The 22,628-nt window shown below is 42.4% G+C and overlaps 1 protein-coding gene across 2 annotated transcripts; it reads right to left on the minus strand.

The window, feature by feature from the left end:
• Positions 1-5,982: 5,982 nt before the first annotated feature.
• On the minus strand, positions 5,983-11,135 carry zc3h14 (zinc finger CCCH-type containing 14). Of its 2 annotated transcripts, none has more exons than XM_070987922.1 (17): positions 11,002-11,135; positions 10,604-10,646; positions 10,396-10,510; positions 10,254-10,294; positions 9,944-10,115; positions 9,507-9,813; positions 9,215-9,378; positions 8,841-8,941; positions 8,605-8,763; positions 8,234-8,311; positions 7,884-8,040; positions 7,543-7,748; positions 7,302-7,440; positions 7,070-7,209; positions 6,892-6,977; positions 6,515-6,621; positions 5,983-6,220 (listed from the first exon to the last, which is right to left on the minus strand). In XM_070987922.1, the coding sequence occupies exons 1-17, from the start codon at positions 11,044-11,046 to the stop codon at positions 6,217-6,219; spliced, it is 2,064 nt and encodes a 687-aa protein (XP_070844023.1). In that variant the 5' UTR covers positions 11,047-11,135; the 3' UTR covers positions 5,983-6,216. The 2 variants fall into 2 exon arrangements, with proteins under 2 accessions (XP_070844023.1, XP_070844022.1); XM_070987921.1 differs by having other exon boundaries at positions 5,986-6,220; positions 6,892-6,974; positions 11,002-11,133.
• Positions 11,136-22,628: the final 11,493 nt, after the last annotated feature.

Genomic DNA, 22,628 nt, shown 5'->3' on the forward strand with positions numbered 1-22,628 from the left:
AAGAGACGGCGCATCCTAAAAGTCCACATGGATGACTGGCTGTTGAAGATTTACACACGCTTCATGGTAATTTCCAGAAATGTACCACGCTCTCTTGCTTTGCGACACGCCAGCTGCAAGAAGGTGAAGAAATGTCAAAGGCTTTGAGCATTGAGAAATGTTCATGGGGCTCCCCAAAAACCCACCTAGAATTCCCTCATTGTCTTTCACTGTAAATGACTCTGTGACGATGTGGGGAATCTTCAAGAAAATGTACATTTTGAGGGGGTTAAATTCATTCAATGTACGCAGCGGTTTGGGGGCATCATGCTGGAAATTAATAAAAATTTTGTGCTTTCACACTATGACTTCAGAAAGTGCCGAAAAAAGAAGTATGAGCATGTGCCTGGCACTCATCACAGCATCAACGTCCAGTAAAAATCTGCGTTAATGTCAGGGGTGAAGCCGCATAATGTGAGCTCTTGTGTTATTTTCTTGTTTGCCCCCATCACGAGGTAGCATTTGGTGATGCAAGAACAAGATTTTCTTGTGAGAAAAAAAAAAAAAATCAGGACCAAAACAGCTTTGCTTGGCAGAACAGCCCTCCCACACAAAAACATGTTCTACCATCGCAGGAATTTTGAAGAGCTTGGGCAAGGGCAGACATTTCTAATGCGTGGCATTTAACGCTGTCCAAGAGTTGAGACTGTAAAGAGAAAAGAGAGAACGCAGAGGAAAGCTGATTAGTCAAATTCTGCTTTAACCAGGACACAGACACAATACAGTACAAATATAGAAAAACAAAATAAGTCCACAGCTTTGACTTAGTGTGGCCCAGCTTCTGGAATCACTTTATCTCTAATCCTTAAATGACCTAAAGGTGCTAAAGATACGACACGTCTTTTAAATGTTAAATGGACTGTGATCGTTTCAGCTATTTAATTTGGACTTTTTTCAGTGAACTGTGGGTGCGTTTGTGCTCAGTTCCAGCTTGTGATTATTACAACAAAGGCAATTTTTTTTGCCCTGTTCAGCGCTTTTTTAGCTCCGGTGCTCACTTGAGCCGAGGAACAGGCTTGATAGCAGTTTATCAAAGGAAATGGAGTTCAAGCTTGACACACTTGGTCACACAACACAAATCCTGAGCAACATTTAGCAGAAGTGACAGCTGTAGTACAGTTTAAATGAATTTTAAATGCTGCTGTCAACAGCCGTCCCTCCTCTTCTTCAGGCCTAGCTTTTACTTGGAAAAACCCCTAAAGGGCCATTGCTTTAGATAGCAAAGTGAGATGCCCTCATTTGTGGTCTCTCTTCCTTGGAAATGACTGTGGGAGGTTTCTAATAAGCACCGAATAATGGAGGGAAAGTGAAGAATCGTGTAGACGCTGATGACCGTAAACATAACACTGACACGCGTATTGTGGGTTTAATTACACCGAACTCAATAATATTCACTTCAAAACAAAGATCATTAATTAGTCATTGTTGAAAGGTGTGAAGTCCAGCGTATTATGCTCACATGAAGTTATTTTAACCCCTCAGACGCTGTTTGGTGTTTTATTATACACTCATCTTTAACCAATAATCAGACATTTGAACAGTAACTGTCCCTGAAATAATGTTTTTCTCACCGGTTTGTCATGAAAAAAAAAAGAAAAAAAAGAGCATGCCCGTCTGTTCATCTGGGAAACAACATGGTGGTAAATTCCCACCTTCACGCAGTTTCACATTAGGTTTAAAAATACACTATAGGTCGCTCTGAGTTTTCTATTTCTTTAAGACAGGCACATTTCTTCAAGTTATTCCAAAATGTTGTACTGTTTGCACGTTACATCAATGTGGATATAAGTCAACGCTTCCTCATCCACTGAGAACATCCCTGAGTTGGATCCACAGTAATCCATTTTGTGATCTGTAATTTTGTCACATCCGGATCGCCATGTTATGATCTGGTTTTATTTTGAAGTCTTCCCTCTTGTCAGATTTTACTTTACTTCCGGTGTTTTCCCACCCTTGTGATTGATTCATGTCTGCTGTCTCTGATTAATTCTCCTCCCCTGTCTATTTAAGTGAGTGTTTCCCTTGTCGGTTCATCCCTTGCATGTGGCCCATCAGTTCCCTGCCAGTTTGCTGAGTATTTCCTGTTAGTATGTTTCCTAGAGTACCTGTTTGTGGATCTGCAATTTGTTGCTCCCCAGGAAGTTGTTTTTTTTGTACAGAATATTTCAAGTTAAATTTACAGACCCTAACAGTCTCCACCTGCAGGATGCCATGAGAAGTGTTCAGAGAGGATGACGTAGTTGCAGGTGTCCTCCAGGTGGAGGTGCTGTAGATCAAGCAGGGCAGCGGGTTTGTGAAATTTTTTACGAGAATAAGAGGATGAAGATGCGATGATGAAGCTGCTGTGTGATGTAAAGCTCTCATGTTCAGGTGTGTGTGCTGTGCTATGGCTTCTATTCACAGGCGCCTCCCACTGCTGAGCAGCACGGGGGCTTTGATCTGCTTCAATACTGAATTTAGGCTTTGACCACATGTATGCAAATATTTTTTCAAGCGGATATTATTAAAACAAAAATCTGGCTGTCCGACCTTCGTTGTCCATAGACATCGGAACACAAATACGATTCCAAACGCTCATCAAGCATGCCGGGCCGGTAGGTGGCAATACAGGCTCCATCGGTGATAACATCAAACGCTGAAGAAGAACATTCTGCGCCTGTAGTGATCTTATTTTCCTTTAGTGGCGATGCCTTTAAAACAAAAACAACAGTAGCTAATTATTTATTTGTAGTTATTTAACACCTTTCTGGCATTTGTCTAGTTTTGAAAAATCTGTACTTTAGAAGGCATTTTGAAAAAATCTCCTTCTAATCACCTAAAACTCAAGGCCTGCAGACACCTGAGCTTGAACTAAGGTGATGTCATCATGGAGCACGCTGCAGCGGCTTCTAGAGGGGGGAAACAAAACTGCAGCTGCAGTGATGAAGGCTGATCCTGGATGAATTCTTCCTGCTAAAACTGTGTAATATCTGACCTGGTCTGGTAATAAATTTGCACTTCTTTCTGTTCGTGCTGAAGCTCTTCAGTGATGTAACTTTACATCAATCCTCTCTCACCAGAGCCAGTCAGCCAAGGTCACAAAGAGCCACAAATGAAGCTCTCGGTAAAGTTCAGTCAGGTGAACGATTCCTTTGCATGCCACCGGCCTTCACTGCCGGCCTATCGTCCTGCTGCTGTCTCTCTGAATATGATTCTCTCTCTGCCTCATGCTGATGTTATGCAGGCTCCTCCACCCCCCCATCACCGCCCAGTCTTTGCAGTGTCACCCGCCTCATCATCCTCATCAGAGTAGCAGTCAACAGCCACCAACGCCGCCACCACCGCTGCCTGGACTCCATGGGGGAATTCATCTAGCTGCTGCTCAGGGTGATGGCCGTCCACAACAGACTCTCCCTGTGGGGTCTAAACACCAAAGACTTCCTGATAAGACTTAATTATCACATACCATCCGTCATAATAAACAATTATCTTCATCCCTGTTTGAACAACAGGGGCAAATCAAGGTCATGTCCACTTCATTCATCAGATACTTGAGACTATTTTGTGACTGTGGACGTTATACAATATAAACCTTGATCATTACCACCCCTCACGTCCTCAGACCTCAGAGAGAGGAACATTTCACCTTGATAAAAAAATTCAGTTACACTTACTTAAAGTGTGAGAAGAAGCAACAATCAATGTGTGGGATTGTTCACACTGTGGTAGCAGGATGGGCCTCTGTGGGGTTTTTTTTTTTTTTTTTTTTTGCCAACAGACAAAAAGAGGAAAGTCTGCACAAGAAGGCAAGAAGGTTGAAGCACCTCTCTGTCACACACTTGATGGAAGCCCCCGTAAAGCCAGTTTAGCCACATTTTACATATTTTTCTCTCAGTCATTTTAAAGCGGTGTTTACTTGTCATGTCACATAACTCCAGAATACTCCACACGAGTGTGACCGAAATGTGACTGAACCTGAGTGAAAAATGTTTTACCCTTTTAAAAAGATCAGGCAGTCCCTGTGCTCAGTGTGGGAAGACGCGACAATCATCCTGTGTTTTGGCATTTTGGCGCCGCTGTGAACGTACAAGTCAAGTTAGCAGGCTGGGTCTTTGTGGTTTGTTGCCCTTTTGCAGTGAAAACTGACTGAAAGGAAACTCTGAAGGAAAGTAAAGACACAGAAGTTCCTTTTCTGCCATGCTCCAGGTCGTGCTTTTTTACACCTGAGACACTTTAAAGTTATAGTTGATGTGTTCATCTCTAAGCTAAATGAATAAAACAATGGATTTTTATGCAAACATGTACATCAGATAAACTGTTTTCACACCATAATCACACAGAGAAGAAATGTTCAACTCTGATTCAGCAGCATTAAAACTTGTAAAGATTGTAATTTGTGGAGGCCCTCTATGTTTCTGTGTTCACTTCATTCAAACAGTCGCTTCACTTTCACTAGAACGAAACTATGGCCACAAAAACACTGATAAAGCTGAATGGAAAGTGTGTTTATGAGTAACTCACCAGGAAGCCGTTTAATGTTTGTAGTTTTAGTTTGCCTCCACCTGCAGGACGCCATGAGAAGCGTTCAGAGAGGCTGGTGTGGTTGCAGGTGTCCTCCAGGTGGAGGCGCTGTAGATCAAGCTGTATAGCAGGTTTGTGAAGGGTTTTCACAGGAATAAGAGGATGAAGAAGCGGTGATGAAGCAGCTGCGTGATGTAAAGATGAAATGTATCGAGCTGTGTGTTATAACAGTAGTTTGTTGACGGTAGAAAAAGACTGGGTCCCGCTGTATTACTCAGGCTGCACTACAGCGTCTATTCACAGGCGCGATCCCACTACTGAGCGGCACGGGGGCTTTGACCTGCTCCGTTTCCGACCTGGGCCGGTGCACCCCTCCTTAGACGACCTGGTGGTCCCGAGCTCCCCCAGGAGCACCATATCGATACCGAACTTAGTGCGGACACCCGATCGGCATAGTCCACTGCAGCTCAGAGCTCCTGAGCTCAAACGATCCGCCAGCCTCAGCCTCCCGGTAGCTTGGATTACAGGCGCGCGCCACCGCACCCGGCGGTAGCTATCCACGCTCATAGTGCTTTTAGCTTGGTCAAACATGACGTCATCAAGGAGCGCGCTGCAGTGGCTTCTAGCGGCGGGAAATAAGACTGCAGCTGCGGTGATGAAGGCTGATAAAGCTTCAAAGTTACACCGCTTACTTGACGAAAATGTGCTTTCTTGTTCATAACTGTATGAATCACATTTCAACGATAGTCTCAGAACATTCTAGCTCAATTCACTGTATCTACTGCATGTACTCTGTTAATCTGCCTGTTTGAGCTGTTTACCTGTCTGTTCAGCGCCCTCGGTGCACAGAGCATGTCTATTAATTTACCACAATACACATACAGATGTTTTCATTTTAACATAAGTGTATGAAACAAAATTATATAAGAATGTCTTTTGCTTCTTCCGCTTTTCTTAAAAACACAAACTAGGCCTGGCTGACCTCTTCTTGTGCCCGGGAGTTTGTGAAAAATATATAGGAGTTTGAGTTTATTTTGGAAAACATTAAACTGTGTTAACATAGTTGTAATTCTGATTTTGGACAGATACATTTCAGATATTTTCTGCTTTAGAGAGCACATTATTATTCTTATTTTTGTCCATGTGAAGATTAGAAAAGTCATGGTGTCCATCTGCAGCGTTGAAGGCTTCTCTCCATCTCAAACAGCCAAAAACCTCACTGGATGGCATATATTCATACAAATGTTTCATCAGTGTGTGTCAGCATCTCATGGTTTATTAGTAGGATATAAACTGTGTTCTTTTTAATGTAACTGCAAATTTTATCGTTTGGTTCTACATTCTTGATCGTCTGCCTGATCTTACCCTCAAAATTTAAAAATGACCATCTTTCAGCGGCAAACATCTCCACGAACCAACATTGTTAAAGAACAAGAGACAAATGATGGGATCAAAGTAACGTGTGGAGTATTTTAATGGTCTGAGAGCATCAGCAAACGCCTGACTGTTCATCTTACAAAACACGTCTCTTAAAAATCAGTCCAAACTATACATTAAAATTAAATTAGAAAAACAGTCAATTGAGAAAATGAAAGTCCATGAACATCGATCGTGAACATCTTCCACAGCCTCATGTGTTAACCATCAGCAGACTTCTGTCAGAATCCCTGGACTTCATTAGCTGTGAGAGAGAAGGACAGACAGCATTCAGTAGATGCAAAGAAACAGGACGAGATTTCTTTATTAGGTGCATTTCAACCTTAATATATCTTTATAGTGCACTATAAGTGGGATTACAAATAAACAAATGACATCATTTAAATCAAGTCTTTTATTTAACATCAAACATGAGTTGGTGGAGACTCTATTATGACACTATTACGCAAGGAGACACTTTTATTGACAGCATAAAAATTTGAACCATACTGAGTTTCACATTATGGGACATTCACTTTGTGTGACCCCCTCTGTTCACCTGCTCTGTGTTTTTGTCCATCTCAGGGCGTGTCTTGGAGGCACAGATGTGGTCGGGTGGTAGAAGGTACATCCAGCTCGCTTACACTGCCCCGCAAAGCGACAAGGCTGCAGACAAGAGGGACCACGTTTAGAAAGTCAGGCTGCAGCTTTCTGACTGCAAGCATTAACGTAAATAACAGAGTGACTTCCAAATAACGAAGTTCCCATTTAACTTAAAGGGGAACATACATAGGCTGCAACTAACAACTACTTCAATTCTTAATTGGATCTGAATTCTATTATTTCCAGCATTTTATTCAAAAGAAACAAAATGTATTCCTCTTCTTGTCAATACTCTTTCAAACAAGTTGGCAAGGCAAGTACAGCATCTGTTACCTTGGGATGATAAAACGGACAGTCCATCTTCTTGCAGTCTGGGAAGAAGCGACAGACACTCGTGGTGGTTTGCACTGGCTGCACTGCTGCGAACACAAAGAGTCGAGTTGGAGACGCGTTTCTCAAAGCTGTGTTTTGGCAGAGCGAGGCTGAACAGAGTGTGCTCGTGAGAGAGTACCTGGCCTTTTCGGAGGAGCAGCTGTGCTTCTGCGGCTGACGTGAGTGAAGGGACAGTCTGGCTTGCTACACCGGGCGTCATACTTACAATTAGGATGGACAAAAAGGCATTTATCCCCAAACTTGCAGCTGGGAAAAGTCCTTCAGAAAACAAACAAACAAAAAAACTCATTTAGTGCATTCTGTGCGGTAAGAATCCCATTGATCTCCAATTTCTGAACAAGAATACTGACTTGCACTGTGTTGTCGGATGATGGTACAAACACTCATCTCCACTTTTACAGACGGGCCAGAACTTGCATCTCTCCATCACTCTCTGTTTCTTTAAAGGGCCAGCGTCCTCCTCCGCCATCTCAACGTCCATCACACCATCTGTCAGTAGAGTAAAAGGAATATGACCAAAAGCCTTAACTCAATAAAAACACAACCCTTCACTCAAATACTGTGTATATGTGTGCTGACAAGACCCCACACCTTCTAATGCTGTGACTGGTCCCTGTAGTCTGTGAAGGACGCTGACTTTGGGCTCCCTATTGACATGGATGCTGGCCTCTGTGACTTTTGCGGGTGCTCTCACACCATCCAGCTCCATCTCATAGTCTGCGAGGTTTCCCAGTGGGCTTGGTACCCCATCTAAAGTCACTATGAACTTGGGGCTGGCAGAGTCGCCCCTCTCCTTACTAGCATGAGAGAGAAAATCATGACAAATCAACACACTTAGACCATGCAGAAGGACAGATTTGAGTGCACCTCTTGTGTGTGTGTGTGTGTGTGTGTGTGTGTGTGTGTGTGTGTGTGTGTGTGTGTGTGTGTACCTGGCCTGGACAGTGCGTAGTAAGGCAGACTGGACGTCCTCTCTGACCTGAAGACGCTGCTGGTTTCTGGCTGAGGGTTCTTGAAGTTGCGGTGGACTCACTATGAAGGAGCGGGTGTCAAACGTCTTTGTCTCGCTGCCTGCAGCGATCTCAATGCCTAGATCACAAACGCAGACATGTCAGTGTAATGCATCGCTGAAGGCAATGAATTAAACATCCTCTGGGGAGTTTATTATCAGTTACTACTTTTAAATGATCTAAGTTGAGTAAATGTTTGTGAGGAAACACTTTTATTGCAGCACTTTGTTAAAGTAGCCACATGAAAGCATAACAAGCAAATAAAGTCTCACCATAGTCACTTTGCTCTCCCCCATCGCTGTTCTCTGTGAAGTCCAACTGCAGGCGTGAAGCTAAAGATCTCGCTGAAGCTGGGGAGGAAAATCATAACATCAAAAAAGAAACAAAACAACACAAAAAAGACTAAAATCTAAAAATCATATCCAGCACTCTTTGCAATGGGCATTAATTTAGTTGATTACTTACATTAAGACAATTACTTTTTTGTATTACAAGTTTTCTGAAATTGCATATATGCAAATGAGGTATCATCTATTAAACATGATCTAGTTTGCATAATTGTCCAGAAGAAGGATCGCAAATAAAATAAACAAATAAATGTGTATTTTGGAAGTTTTCTGTCATAATTCTACTCTGCACGCACCAGGTGTTCTGGAGGGAGGTAGTTCTGTGGAGGTGTAGGCCTGAACCCTGGGGGCCAGGCTGTGGAGGTGCTCCTGGACCAGCTGGATGGCCGCAGTCATCTCTTGACTGCTGGCCAAGCGAGTACGAGGTGCCACAGGAACAGTCTGCCTCTGTGGTACTGGGGGGGGGGGGGAGCTTGTGTAAGAAAGTGGACAACGACATGTGACACATTTATGATAACACCCTAAAACGTACTTGTTGGGTAGGCTGTGGTTTTGGTGATTGAGTCCTGAGCCTCAGATATGGCCTTCAGTATCAGATTCCTGTTGGCCTGCTTGGCTGGAGGGAGAGTAGGTCTGAAACAACAGAAACCAAAGTAATGTAAAGCCCGGCTACCGATGTCTGCTGTCTGATTTCAGAGAGAATATAGGATGAAGTCAGTGGCAGATTGTCTTTTGTAGCTTCTTTTTAGTGACAATGAAAGGTTCATGATTACTACTGCAGTGCAAAATAAGACAAATCACAAATGCTGCAAAATTTAACAGTGAATTTGATCTGGGTTTGTCCTCTAATTCAACAATGTATACCGCGTAATGTTCCCAAATATCATATGAGGTGCCATCACTGACTTGCGTTCTGGTTTGGAGGGTAGGGACACTCTACTGGACAGGCCTCTTCCTCCATAGCCCACATCCTCCTCTTCCACATCATCGCTGTCCTCGTCTGCCGTTCGGCTCACTCGCACCACCGAACTCGCCACTGGTGCCTTGCGTTTCCGTGAAAACTCCTCCTGCTGCACAAAGACGGCAGATCATTATTAGGGATGCTTACCTACACTTGCCTGACACTCTGCCAACAGAGAGACAGCATGTGAGCAAAAGACAGCTTGTGTATTTATGCACCTGTCTCCTCAAATCCTACCTTGCTGGATCCAGTTCTGGAGGTTCTGCTGCCTCTGCTGTGTGAGGATCCCTCTGTGGGTCGACACATGTCTGCAGAGCCCATTGATGTAAACTTGCTCTGACCTGGTCTATAGATTTCAGCTGTGGGCCGGCCAGCATTGCCGTGTGTTCGACCATGGTTGGTGCCTATTTCTACAGGGTCCTCAGCAATGAAGTCATCGTCCATTTCTGGTTTGATGTCAATAACAGCCTCTGAGGGGAGGGGTTCCATGAGGGGCTTAACAGTGGAGGTAAGTCGAGAGGAACTCTTCTCTATGGTGGCTCTCCTGATAACAAAGGTAAGAGTGGTTTTTACATTTGCAGGCTCTGGAATGTGTGCCGTTCAAGACAATGACATATAAAGAGTGAATGTCAGCACATGAGGACAATAAATGAATAAATGTTTGCACTTGGTACCTGCTCTCATGAGCGGAACTGGATACGCGTGCTTCAGTCCTGTCAGAGCGTGAGCTGGACACAGTCAGCACCTTTGACTCCTCTGCTTTGCCGTCTTCACTTACAGATGATCGGCTCCTCCCAGCCGGGGCACCGCCGTCAGCCTGGAGTGGATTTCTGAGGGATGCAGGCTCTGAAACAACCACGTAGACAAGGGAAGAGGAAAACATGAGTGATCCACAAGGAGCAGGAAGGAAGGGCCTGAAATTACAGCAGCAGCTGGTTAAAAAGTGGAGAAAATCTTTCATGCATTCAACATAGTCTGACTTACCAACTGCAACAGATCTTAACTTCTCCAGGACACCCTGTAGCCTGAAATCAATCAAGGAAACCAAAGTTATAGGATATAGAGAAGTGCAGAGAACATTTAATGGAACAGGAAATACATATTTCTGGGATGGTTTCGATCGTACCAAGCTGTGAATTTAATAGTGTTGTTTCCAAGGAAAAGGGAGAGATCATCAGCCATCTGCTGGGAGGTTTTCTTGTTTGCTACCATCACCATAATATAGTCAGGAAGCTCCTCGTCTGAATCAACAAAGAGAGGAAAAACATTCATATAAATATATAATATCTGACTGACACGCAAGCCGCAACAAAATGAGCACTGTATTCACTTACCAATGTATGCACCGAGCTCTTGAAGCTTGCCCTTGATAGCAGCCTAAAACAAACCGAAAACACAGTTCAGGTGATATTATCGCGCTAACAACAAATAACAGACGGCATGCTGGCTCGACTGATACCATTCATTTCAACAAAACTGGAGCTAGCAAAGAACAGCGTAGCACTAATGTACCGTGGGGCTAACTAAGTTACCTCAAAAGTCGAACAAAATGCTCCTAACAATTTTGTAAACATGCCTGTTGGATTCCTCGGCCTTGTAAATAAAAACCTGAATACCTCACTGTTCGACTGACAAATATAGCTAGGAAGCTAACGCTGGCTAGCAACATCAATGCTACACTACCCTTAAGTCCGCAGTAAATGACTAATATTCCGCCCATAATGTGACTTACTCTTATTTTCTTGCTGATCTCTGCCCCAATCTCCATGTTTGCCATTTAATTTAAATATAAAAGTTGTAAAAGAAGCAACCGTTTTTTCAGCTACACCGCTAACCACCGGGGACAAATATGACGTGAGACCATGTGATCCCGAACGTAGCACCGTAAGGACATCTTCTTCTGCGTTTCCGGCAAGCAAGAAGCAAAGTGCTGCCCCTCACAGGTCAGGATTAGATTGCAGTTTGAGGTGATTGAGCCTGTTTAGACTTGGAGTGTTCCAAACAGGTGTTTTGGAGCATTTCACAACTTTCCCAGTCTTTTGTCGCCTCTGTCCCAGCATGTTGCTGCATCAAATTCAGACTAAGCATATATTTTCAAAATGAAGTTCATGAGGTTCATCATTATGCATATTGTCTCTGTACTGTTTTTAACTGAGCATATATCAAAAAAGGATTAGCAAAGCATCACATGCAGTTTAATTAAGGATGTTTTACACAGCATCCCAACTTTTTTGGAATCGGGATTGATACATCTTTCTTCCTTTACACTGTCTTGTATAGGAAAGTAGCCCTGTGTACTGCACTGTGCAATGATAATATATTGAATCAGAATCTGGAGAGCCATGTTTCTTCATTAGCTGAAACAGAAGTTTTATATTTAATTTCAAATGTGCAGAAAGGAAAACAACCATGTCAGTATTACTAGGCCATTTCAGAAATGACTGCTGTATCCACCAGATGGTGCAAGAGACCATTAAGAACACACCAGCGCGAAAAAACAAATCCCACCACAGGACATGTCATAGTCCAGTAATGGATGACTCACTCAAATAAACAATGACCCAAACTGATTCAGAAACCCAAATCTGGAATCACTGACAGACCATTCAAACAATGAATTCAACCATTCAGTATTTTGACAAAGAGATACAGACCTGGTGTAATATTACAGCCTTAATTCTGTTAAACTTATATAATCATACTTGCTGTACCACTTCAGTTTTTAATGGGTCACAGAAGAGGCATTCAGGGGATGCAGGAAAAACACAGTAGTGAGCCAAGTTATAATGAAGAAAAGAAAAAGTGTTGGAACCAGCCCCGCTCATACTTTAAATCTAATGTTGCATTTTAAAGTATGCGTCTCTGGCTTTCTAATGTCCATCTCTGCATGTTTTCCCTCAGAGATTGTTTCCTGTTTTGCAGCCCCTCAATGCCAACCAACAATGACGGGAAGGATCTTGCTCGCCGTCTAGACAAGCGTCACACACACACACACACACACACACACACACACACACACACACACACTCCCTCTCTCTCTCTCTCTCTCTCTCAGCTGCCACCGTCTGCTCCGTTTCTCTGTCTGCTTTGTTCACACTATCAGTGTTGATGCGCAAATCGTTTCATTTTTAGTAACAACTTTGTCTTTTGTCACAAATGTTACGACACTTCTGAAGCTCCACAGTCCTTTCTTAATATTCCTCCTGTATACTGTGTCTATAAATTATCATTATTACCAGTAATACTATCACTGTTGTCACACCTTTTCTACCGAAACATGTATTTTTTTCAAATGTATGCGCTTATGGGCACTTGGTTCAACAAAGTGAGCTGCTGGGCAACTTTGCACCCATACCTGAGCCTAATGTTCACTTCAGTGAATTGTCATCCACTTACTGTAGTTTCCACTTATCTTCAAGGGAGAGCCAGAGTGGATTAGAGGGTGTGAAGAGGGCAGAATTTTCTACGTGTTTTCAATGCGAATGAAAGAGAATCTTGAACGACCCCAACAGAAACTCTGGGGAACGGCAGAATCAAAGTCAACTCAGGTCAGAAAGAAAGGTATTGTTTAATTGGCTCAAGGGGGAGGAAGGACCCCATTAACAATAGTACTGCAACAACATCCATTGGCAGAGTCAGAACACCCCTTGTATTGTACCATCACACATTCTGAGGCACGGTGGTGGTGCATGTTTCTCATGTAGAGTCTTGAATGTCACTTTTTTGTTCTGCCGAACTGTGCGATCTTAGTCTGGTGTGAACCAGGTGCATACTGTGTGTATGTGGAGCATCATACAGGCCACTTACATGTTATCATCCCACCTTATTTTCCTGCTGAAAAATTAGCAAGGTGCAGTGACTGCTGGCAGCCTCTCACGGTTATTCTTGCCATCACCATGATGTTGCTTTGTTTCCTACTGTCTTGCCTGAAGAGACCTCTACTTTACGGTCTACACAGGAAGTGTTTCAGTTGCATTTTTCACTCAACCTGTATTTTTACCCTCTAAGTCTATTTTCTTATGTTTTACACATGTAACTACAGTGATTATGTATTGGAAGCCTGAGCACTGCCAAACGTGGGTGACCTACACTCAGCACTGCGCCTGAACACATCCTGTGTAGACACTGACGTAGCACTGCAGCTGCTACTGCTCTGCTAACGTTCTGATTTCACGAGGTGGGCTGTGTAGACATTGTGTAAGCCTCAGCTCACCAATGGTATTTTGCAACCCACACTGGAGCTGAAGATGCTGCACAGAGCCTGGGCCTGGATAATCTGCAATTTGTCAAGAGATGGTTTGAGCACATCACTCCCAGTAAAACCACAAACTGTCATTTTCACATCACTTTGAGTACAGATTAAACCAACAAGATACAGCATGTTAATAAGTGTGCTTTAGAGGTGTTGGTAGGTGGATCTGAACTTTGGACACAGGCTAGCTGTTGCCTCCTGCTTGCAATCTTTATGCTAAGCAAGGCTAACCTCATCTGACATCTAGCTCTGCACGTAATGCAGAGACATGAAAGTGGTGTCAGTTTCCTCATCACATTTGAAAGATTAAACGTTTTGCAAAAATATTGAACTATTCCTTCAATAAGTGCCGGATCACTGAGGAGTGCTGTTTGTCTTTTCTACGTAACATCATATATGTGATGCTGCTACATCATAGTGGATGGGAAATGACAAATGTCTCATGACAACAAAATTAAAGGTGTGATGTGGAGTTTTTGACCACTGGTGGTGCTTTCGGGACACATATTGTGTGCATCTGTGCTTGTTATATGTGCAGCAAAGCAAGACAGAATGATGATGACAGTAAATTTAACCTGTATGCTCTGATATGTGACCACAGCAGACAAAATAAGACCATTTCTTCTTTTGCATGCTGCTTTGTCTGACTTCTCTCTGTACTTAAGGAGTTTTTGCTGTCACACTATGTGAAATATTCCAAGTAACAAGCATTTGCATGGACATTTTGCCAACATACCAGTAGTCTAACACCAGATAAGAGTGCGGCATAGAAAAACACTTCTGAGAAATTTGATGTAAAGCCAAACTGCAACTGCAGTTGCCATCTGCACTGTGTGTATGTGACCACAAATCCGCTATCCTGCGGCAGGCGTCGGTCTCCCCCACACCTACACAGAGGGCTGTGGTAATTCTACTTCCCTTTTCTGTGAAATTTTGTCATAAACTAAGAGACTTCAGTTGTGAATCAGCTGATAAACTTCCGTGAATTCTTCAACCGCATGTGCCGCGATGACGATAGTGCTGCCCGAGTCCCCTGACACAGAGACAGGGTGAAGCGCTGCTGTCTCCTGTCTCTGAAACCAGTCCACCATTAAGGAAAGTAATCGTCCTTTAGAGTCACATTACACTTTGGATAAGTCAAGATCCTGCCTTGAGGCTGGAAGCAGGGAAAAGAAAGGATGCAAAGGTAGAAGATTACAGAAAAAAAGGGTTTAACAAAGACGTGCACAGGAAGATAATTCACTGCACCTGCTCTGACAATGACCAGAAACCCAATACAGGCTTTCTTGGACGACAGGACACCTGTATGCATGAAGCCGCTGCAGCTGGGTGTCGACACACAATCACATTTTCACATAGCATAGAGAGAAAGACTGAAATGCATACGGAGTCACACATGGCTGCTCAGATTTTGTGCACAAACACTTAAATAGTAAGACAGAGGTGATGTCAGAAAAACTCCAGTGGAATTATTAGTTTGCTGCAAAGACAAATGCATGTCACCAGCTACAAGAGCAATTAAAGCTTGTGTGCATCAGCCGAGTGTGCAACAATATCTGCTTTCCCTTGAAGTGTCTTGTTTTGTGCAGTAAGTCAGGAAATCCTGAAATATTGACCGAGGACAAGATTTGACTAGAACCAGGTGCTGAAGGGTTAACCAAGTTGTGATTCACAGTTTTGAGAGGTGAAGCTTTCACTTATTAGTCTGGCAAGGAAGTGAAAGCCCACTAAGATTTACAGCTGCTCTAATCACTGATGCTGAACCCGCTGGAGGTTCAGTGGAGGGACTCGGTGGGTCACTGCAGGCTCTCCAGCACCAGGTCTCGATGAATCCGGGTTACACAGCTGGAAATGTGTTCAAATATCAGCCTCTGTGCTGTGTAGGAGTGCAGGTCAGGGTGCGATGTTGTATTTAACAGCACATTCATATAATTATACAACCGACTAAGTGTTAACTTTATGAACTCTGAATTGCAGTCTGTAATATGTGAACTTTGTGACATGTGAAATGTGTTATTAATTGGATCTCAGGAGAGCAGCATTGTTTGTGAGGCCTGAATGTTTTTGTTTCTGTCTGTATGAACCTTCTTCCTTTTTTTTCTTTTTCTTTTTACACACCACCCACCCACACAGATTGGGTATGTTTTAGTAGCTTCTTCAAGAGATATAGCAGCTGGTTCTTTAGAACAAATCCTCATAGTCTCTTTTTTAATATGATTATGGTGTGAGTGCAGAGAAGAAGGGGATTTACTGAGAGCATCAGTGTAATGCAGCAATGGGTTTTCACTTATTTAAAGGAATAGTTTGACATTTGGGGAAATACATGTGTTTGCTTCATTGCTGAGAAATGATGAGTGGCTACCACTCTCATGTCTGGATGCTAAATATGAAGCTTAAGTGTGCAGCTGATTAGCTTAGCTTAGCATAAAAGCTGGAAACAAGGGGAAACAGCTAGCCTGGCTCTGCCCAAAGGTAACAAAATGTCTATAAAACACACATATTGTTGGCTTTAATGCGGAACAAGAAAGTGATTTGACACATTTCCCTGAAAGTTGAACCATTCCTTTAACATTAAAGCAAACTAGATGTTTACAGAGCAAGCAAACGTAGCCTTCTGATTTTCAGATTTTTCCTTCCACACAAAAGATCTGTGGTTTTCTTTTTATTGCTTGGTTTGTGTTGACGCTGCAGGCCCAGTAAAATGTGTTACACCACCACTTCTGGAGAGATTATATGTAATGGATCAACACTTATTTGCAGAGAAAGATGCAAGTGCATATCCCTACCCAATGCAACGTCCATCTGACAGACGGCTGTTAGAAAACATAGCTAACCATGCAACAGCACTTGCATGGTCAGCATGCAACGTCAGGCAGCACAAAACTACAGAGAGTGAAAATGATTTGCACTGACAAATAGAAATCTCGTGGTTACAGACACAACCCACATCAAGTCTCGTGAAAGGAAACATCAGGTGCATCTGTTATGTTTATGTGGAAAAGCTTTGTGTGAAAATTCTGGTAATTTTAAGAACAGATGTTAATGAGACCTGACGGGAAACTAGACACTGACTATACCACATATTTACATATCATACACATCTTGTACACACTCAGTTGTTTTTTCTTTCCACTAGCTGCTCCCGCTAAAAGAAGATAATTAGGTTGCGATCAGACGTGAACCTTGGTGGTGCGATCAAAGCAGTTGGTCAAAAGTATTGAAATGTAGCCAAAGTAGGCTACAAGATCCTTTCTGACCTACATGTGTGGGAATGGAGAAGGAGCCCTGCAGGTCAAAGCTCAGCATGTGGCTTTCTCAGTTTTTATTGCTTCTCTAAACATATAAAACAGTTGTTGAAATTTCCTTGGAGTGAAGGCCCTTCTCTCAGTTAATGCTTCAAGTTGTATTTGTCAAGAACTTTGTGACCTTGTTATTTTATGTTTGAGGTCCAGAAAAGACATTGCAAACGATATACTGCAGCATTTAAAGTGTATTAATTTTCCACATCTCTTTAGGACATGCAGTGAACCCGGTCTCTACACAACAAGCCTGACTTATGCACAGTTACTTGAGCATTATGTTATAGTCTGAATCAATGGGAAAGACAGGTTTAGTTTGCAGCTACTCAAGACACTTTTCAGCTGAAGCCTGTTAAAAATCTTGGCATGCCTCACCAAGTCGTGTAACAACCTCCGCTGATTGCATTTGCAGCTGGTTGGCTTCAACAAGTGCATTTTCCCATTTGAATAGACAACATATGTGGAGTCTCTTTGTTTGCAAAGAGGTTCAACCACTCATTTTTCTCTATACTGTAGCTTTCAAAAACACTCTTATTCATCTCAGGGCCTGACATTTGGTCCCACAGTTCCTAATATTTTATAAAATTACACAAAATAAGAGTCTGAAATTACACATCAGAAATAATTCCAATAATATCATCATCTAGTGTAGCAACAAGATTGTTTTTAAAGAACTACTTTTTTTCAGCAAATGTGAAGCCAAAGGTTTTCTTTGACCTTCTTGAACAAAGCCCCCCCCCCCCCCCCCCCCCCCCCCCCCACACACACACACACATTACAAAGCACATCACGCTCAGGCTATTTTAACTAATCTTCTTATAAAGACAGAATAAGGGAGATAATGCATGCCATTGTGAAAATGAATCTTGGAGAAGGAGCTGACTGATTATGTGGTGGAGCAAGCTGTGTGGCTGTTTGGCTTTAATTAGATTATTAGCAGGATGCCGAGCCGTGCTTTTGATCAGAGGACCAAAGGAAGGAGAAGTTTGACAATGAGATACCCTGCAGAGCTAGTTTATCACCGATGTTGATAAGACTAATCTCCTCCATGAATGTTGAGATATGATATTCAATGAAAATCTAATAATTAACATGTTACTTTGGAATATATTAGGAGACATTATTAAGCTCTAAGATAATTATATTTCAGTTCTTGGTTAAAGGTATGGGGTCTGATTATTCTTGGCTGCTGTCAAAGTTCAACATGACCCTTGTTTCCGGTGTGGTAAAAGATTCACTATTATTATTATTGCAGTTTTTCAGTTGATGGGCTTAGCATCTTCTGACAGGTTTATTATGTCCTGTAATGTGTGTTTTCTTTGCAGCTGATCTTGATCGTGCTGACCTGTAACACTTTGAATACTAACTCACATGGAGATGCACTTACACCCACATGAAGGACTTTTCCCTGCAACAGGAAATATTCATTTAGACAAGTCGTGGGCGTGAAGTTTCTCACTGTGAGTGACTCACTGTGAAACACACACAGACATTTCTGCAAACTTCCAGAACCACTGAGCAAGAAGCCGTCCTTACGAGCATTCAGGCGTTACATGCACACTGAGCAGCACATGGCACAATTTTTGGAGAAAAGGCTGCAAACAACCGGATATTGAGCTATCTTTCTCTCTTCATAAACGTCTCAAAATCCAAAGGTTTGGCTGATAACCGCCTTTTCTACCTGTTTTATGTCAAGTACATTATATTTTAACAACTACTGAAGGTTATAACCCATCCATCCATAAAGCCTAATGAACTATTCTGCTCTCCAGTAAAACAGTTATAGTCATGTTTGTATTTCAGAATGCAGCAATCATGTTTTCACATGTCTTCTGGGGCTGGGTGGATCTGAACCTGACACATCAGGCTCCATCTCATCTTAGATTATGTTTTTAGGCACTTAAACACACTTCTTAATGCATGCACTCTCTGCTGCTCTGAAGCAGCTATTTATACTCTCCATGTTAGTTCCAATAAAAAATATACAGCATAAGCATGATTATTTACGATTATAAACAGGGTTTTTAAAGACCTACTCCAATGAAAATCAAGTTCTTAACCTTGTTAACGTGTCTGTATGGTGTTTTTATATGCTACAAGATATATCAGCTAAAAAAGCAACGGCATGCATGAGCATTTCCACCTTGTTTACAGGCTCACAAACACAGATTCAGACAGCCAGGATTTCATATAGCACACTCCTAAGGAACCAATCCTGTCTACTTGAGGGGTAGGGCTGCAGTGAAATGAGGGGTTTCGAAGCCCGACGCTTGTCTGTCCATTTATCCCAGCGACACAGCGAGTATGAGCCAACATGTTGGTCAACCTGTAAGTGAATTTTTCCTTTGCCTTATCCACTCACTGTGTTCAAACAGTTCTGCAATGCGCTAGATAATGTTAGCCAGTGTTAGCCTGCCATTATGTCATGTCAAACACTGACATTTTCTATGGCTTCTATGGAGGTGTCTACGAAGAAAGTCAAGGCAAGCGTAACTCAAAGCAGGTCGTCAGATAAACCCCTGAATTCGATGATCTGACAGAAAACTTCACACAACTTTGGGGTTGTTCCTCACATATGGTTTCCAGTTCCAGCATGTGTGGCTGAATTACTCCTGTATTGTTATATTACCATTGTGCGGGGTACAGTAGCTAGAAAACCTGAAAAGAAGCAGAGGTTTGTGTGTTTGTGCCACACATACTAAATGAAGGCAATTGTGTGGAGCTACATCTAAGCCATTTTAAGAGAGGAAGGGATTTTTTTTTTTTCATGGAAAAACTTCTAAATATGTCATTTGGATGAACACAGATGAGTTTTTAGTGGTTTAATCAGTGCCAGGAGAGGAACCTTAAACACGCATGTGATCAAGTCATTAAAAGAGAATGTGAAAAGAAAAGTTGAATGGAACAAATGGATTTAGAAGTAGCCTATAAATTATGCATTGACATAAATTAAGACACGTTATTCTCCCCTACATTACAGCACATTAGCCACTTGTAATAATAGAAAGCTTTTACCATACTGGTCACAAGACTGTGGAGGGAAAACCCACATGATGCAGTTAAATCAATATTTTCTCACCTTCTTGTGAAACTCAGACAAGCGTTTGATGAGCTTTAAGTATTCATGTATTCGTTCATAGCTAATAGAGCCTTACAGTAGTAGTTTAAGCATGACTGTCTCTGTCAGGCCTCATCATAAGTCTGTGGGCATTCCACACAGGCTGACACTGATGGAAGATGCTGTGAAGGCTGCGATGGCTGGATGTCAATAATACAAACCTCGCTTCTATATTCTGTTGGAGAAACGGTTGTGATGACAGGAGAGTCATTTCAGTAATTACCTGAACAGCCATTAGAGGAGGTCTGGACTTTTCAGATGGATTTGAACTGATCTGGAATCACACAGACGTCATGGACGGCCCAAACAACACATTCGCTGAAATGGTCGTTTTGCCGTCATGGCCTCCAGGTTTGAACTATGACCTTGTCCTCTCAGCCCATCTGTCCGCACCATGACTCACACAGCTCCCCACCTGAACCACCACAAACCTCCTGCCATGCCTCCCTCTTGGTAAAGAGAGGAGGGGGGACATGGTGATTAGCTTCTTTGTAATGATTTTCGAGTTCATGTTGTGTTTTGAAAAAAGTACATTTTGTGCTTTTGCGCTTGTTGCATTCTGTTCTCACAGTATGATTACCCCCCTCCCCAAAAAAAAAGAAAAGAAAGAAAGAAAAGAAAAAAAAAACTTTGAATCTAACTTTTCACTCTCTCATTTAAGCCTGTCTTTCAGCACTTCCATTGCCCTTGTACCCCCAAAGGCCTGTAGCTATAATTATCTAGCGAGTGCGCTGTGAATGGGGAGCAGCCTTAGGTTTCCAGATTAATTACCTTTGCGTGAACTTCACTGCTGGTGTTGCTGCATGAATAAAGCTGTTGGACACACTACACCTGACGGCTGGGAGAAGGGAGGCTAACACCGAGGAGCTGGACTTATCTCAGAGGGTTAAACAAGCCGTGGGAGATTACGGGTGCTAAATGATGAGGAACAGAGTCTGATGACATAGAAGGTTTTTTTCTTTTCCCCACATGGTGCATCAACACAAAGAAAACACAGGGATGGGCGAATTAATAAGTCGCTGTTGTGCTGGATTTCTAATCAAATTTGAAGTTGACTCCCAAAATGAAGGTCATGCTTTTAAAAAGTGAGTGAAATGATCACTACAAATAGCGGAAATGACAGTTTGACAGGAAAGACGTATTTCTATTTATGCAGCCAAATTAACAGACACAACCTCAATTCTGTCCGGAATTTGGATGTTAATCACAGAATAACTCTGAAACTGTGCTGTGGCGCTCTTCTATTCCTCATGACATATTTTAAAAATAGTTCATTAGCTTGCAGCATGACATCCTCAAACTACACACACCCTTTGCAGATGCAACTTTGGTGATTTTTCCTGTCCTGTTTTCCATATGCTCTGATATTCTCTATAATCTTGTTACAAAAGACCACATACACATAAACAACACATAAAGCCACGAGTACGGTCTCCAATGTCCCCCTTACTCCTTTTTCCTGTTCTCATGTTCTGAAAGAAATTCCCCCAGGGACAGTCCCAGAAGCCTTCTTTAGCTTAATCAGTTTGAAGGGACTTGAGTGGGGAATTCCTTCATTAACTTATCACAAGAAGCCCATGAGTCTTAAAGACTGTCTGCAATAAAAAGCATGTTTTTAATCTTGTTAACATGTCCATATGGTGTTGTGAGAAATACCATGAGCGAAATAAGTAGTCAACGGTCAAGCATCTCTGCTTTGGAACTGCAGTGGACCTATGGCAACAGATTCAGAAAGCCATACATCACACACCTAAGGAACTAATCCATTTGTGGGATGGGGCTACGGTGAAATGAGGAGAAGGCAGGTTGGTAGGTATCAGTATCTTGCAAGTCAAGATTCGTTATAAGATTCATTCATAAGTCTCCTCTTTTTGGTTGCATAGTTGCAAAAGGAGAAGACATCAATTAATCAATCAATCAATCCTTTGTGTGTCACCAAAGGATCTAAAAGTCTGAGAGCCAACCTGAAGCCTGCAGCAGCCTTTTCTAAAGCACTTTGTTCGCCACAAAAGCCTGATGATGCTCTATGCATTTATGCTGGGGACACAGCAAGTGCAAGCCAACATGGTGAACAGGTCAGCAAACACATCCGCATCCACATCAAATGTGGACATTTTATATGGCTCGGGGTTATTGACGAGGAATGCTACAGCACATGTTTGTCAGATAGCTGAGCTGCTGATGAGGTTTGTGTGTTTGACAAGCAGAGTCGAAGCTACAGGCGAGTGGTGGAAGGTTGGGTGGAGATAGAAATATGAACTACTATCTATGTAATTCTGATGAACAGAGATGAGTTTTAGAGGCTTAATCAAAGCCTGGAGAGGAACTTCAAAATGGGAAATCTTCCAGCCGGCAGGTCTGAAAAGAAAAAGGAGTAAACAAACACATTAAGCACCGTGAAATCCTTTTTGTCTGTGATTCGCGTGTTCACATGCTGCATGATGTTGATATTCAAGGTGTCTCACAAATAGGCTAAGCTAATTCTGCCGTCGACTGCACATTTTGTCCAACACTGAAAGGGACTTTCAGACGTTCTCACTCCCAGAGCATTAAATACCAACGTTTTGTCACGCCCGGCATCTCATAGAGATGCTCAAGGTACCCTTCAGTGTTTGTATGAGATGCACCAGACTTTCAACTAAAGTAAACCCCCTTCATGGCAATTTTAGATGCTCAGAATAAGGTGAAAT

This window comes from Chaetodon trifascialis, chromosome 19 (assembly GCF_039877785.1).
Source record: "Chaetodon trifascialis isolate fChaTrf1 chromosome 19, fChaTrf1.hap1, whole genome shotgun sequence".
NCBI classification, from domain to species: Eukaryota; Metazoa; Chordata; class Actinopteri; order Chaetodontiformes; family Chaetodontidae; genus Chaetodon; species Chaetodon trifascialis.

Excerpts from the sequence above, each read along its gene's own strand:
- zc3h14 (XM_070987922.1), bottom strand. The coding sequence starts at position 11,046 with ATGGCAAACATGGAGATTGGGGCAGAGATCAGCAAGAAAATAAGA. Across the intron at positions 8,764-8,840 it reads AACCACAGCCTACCCAACAA|TACCACAGAGGCAGACTGTT; the intron begins GTACGTTTTAGG and ends CCCCCCCCCCAG. Across the intron at positions 7,210-7,301 it reads CATCCGACAACACAGTGCAA|GACTTTTCCCAGCTGCAAGT; the intron begins GTCAGTATTCTT and ends TGTTTTCTGAAG.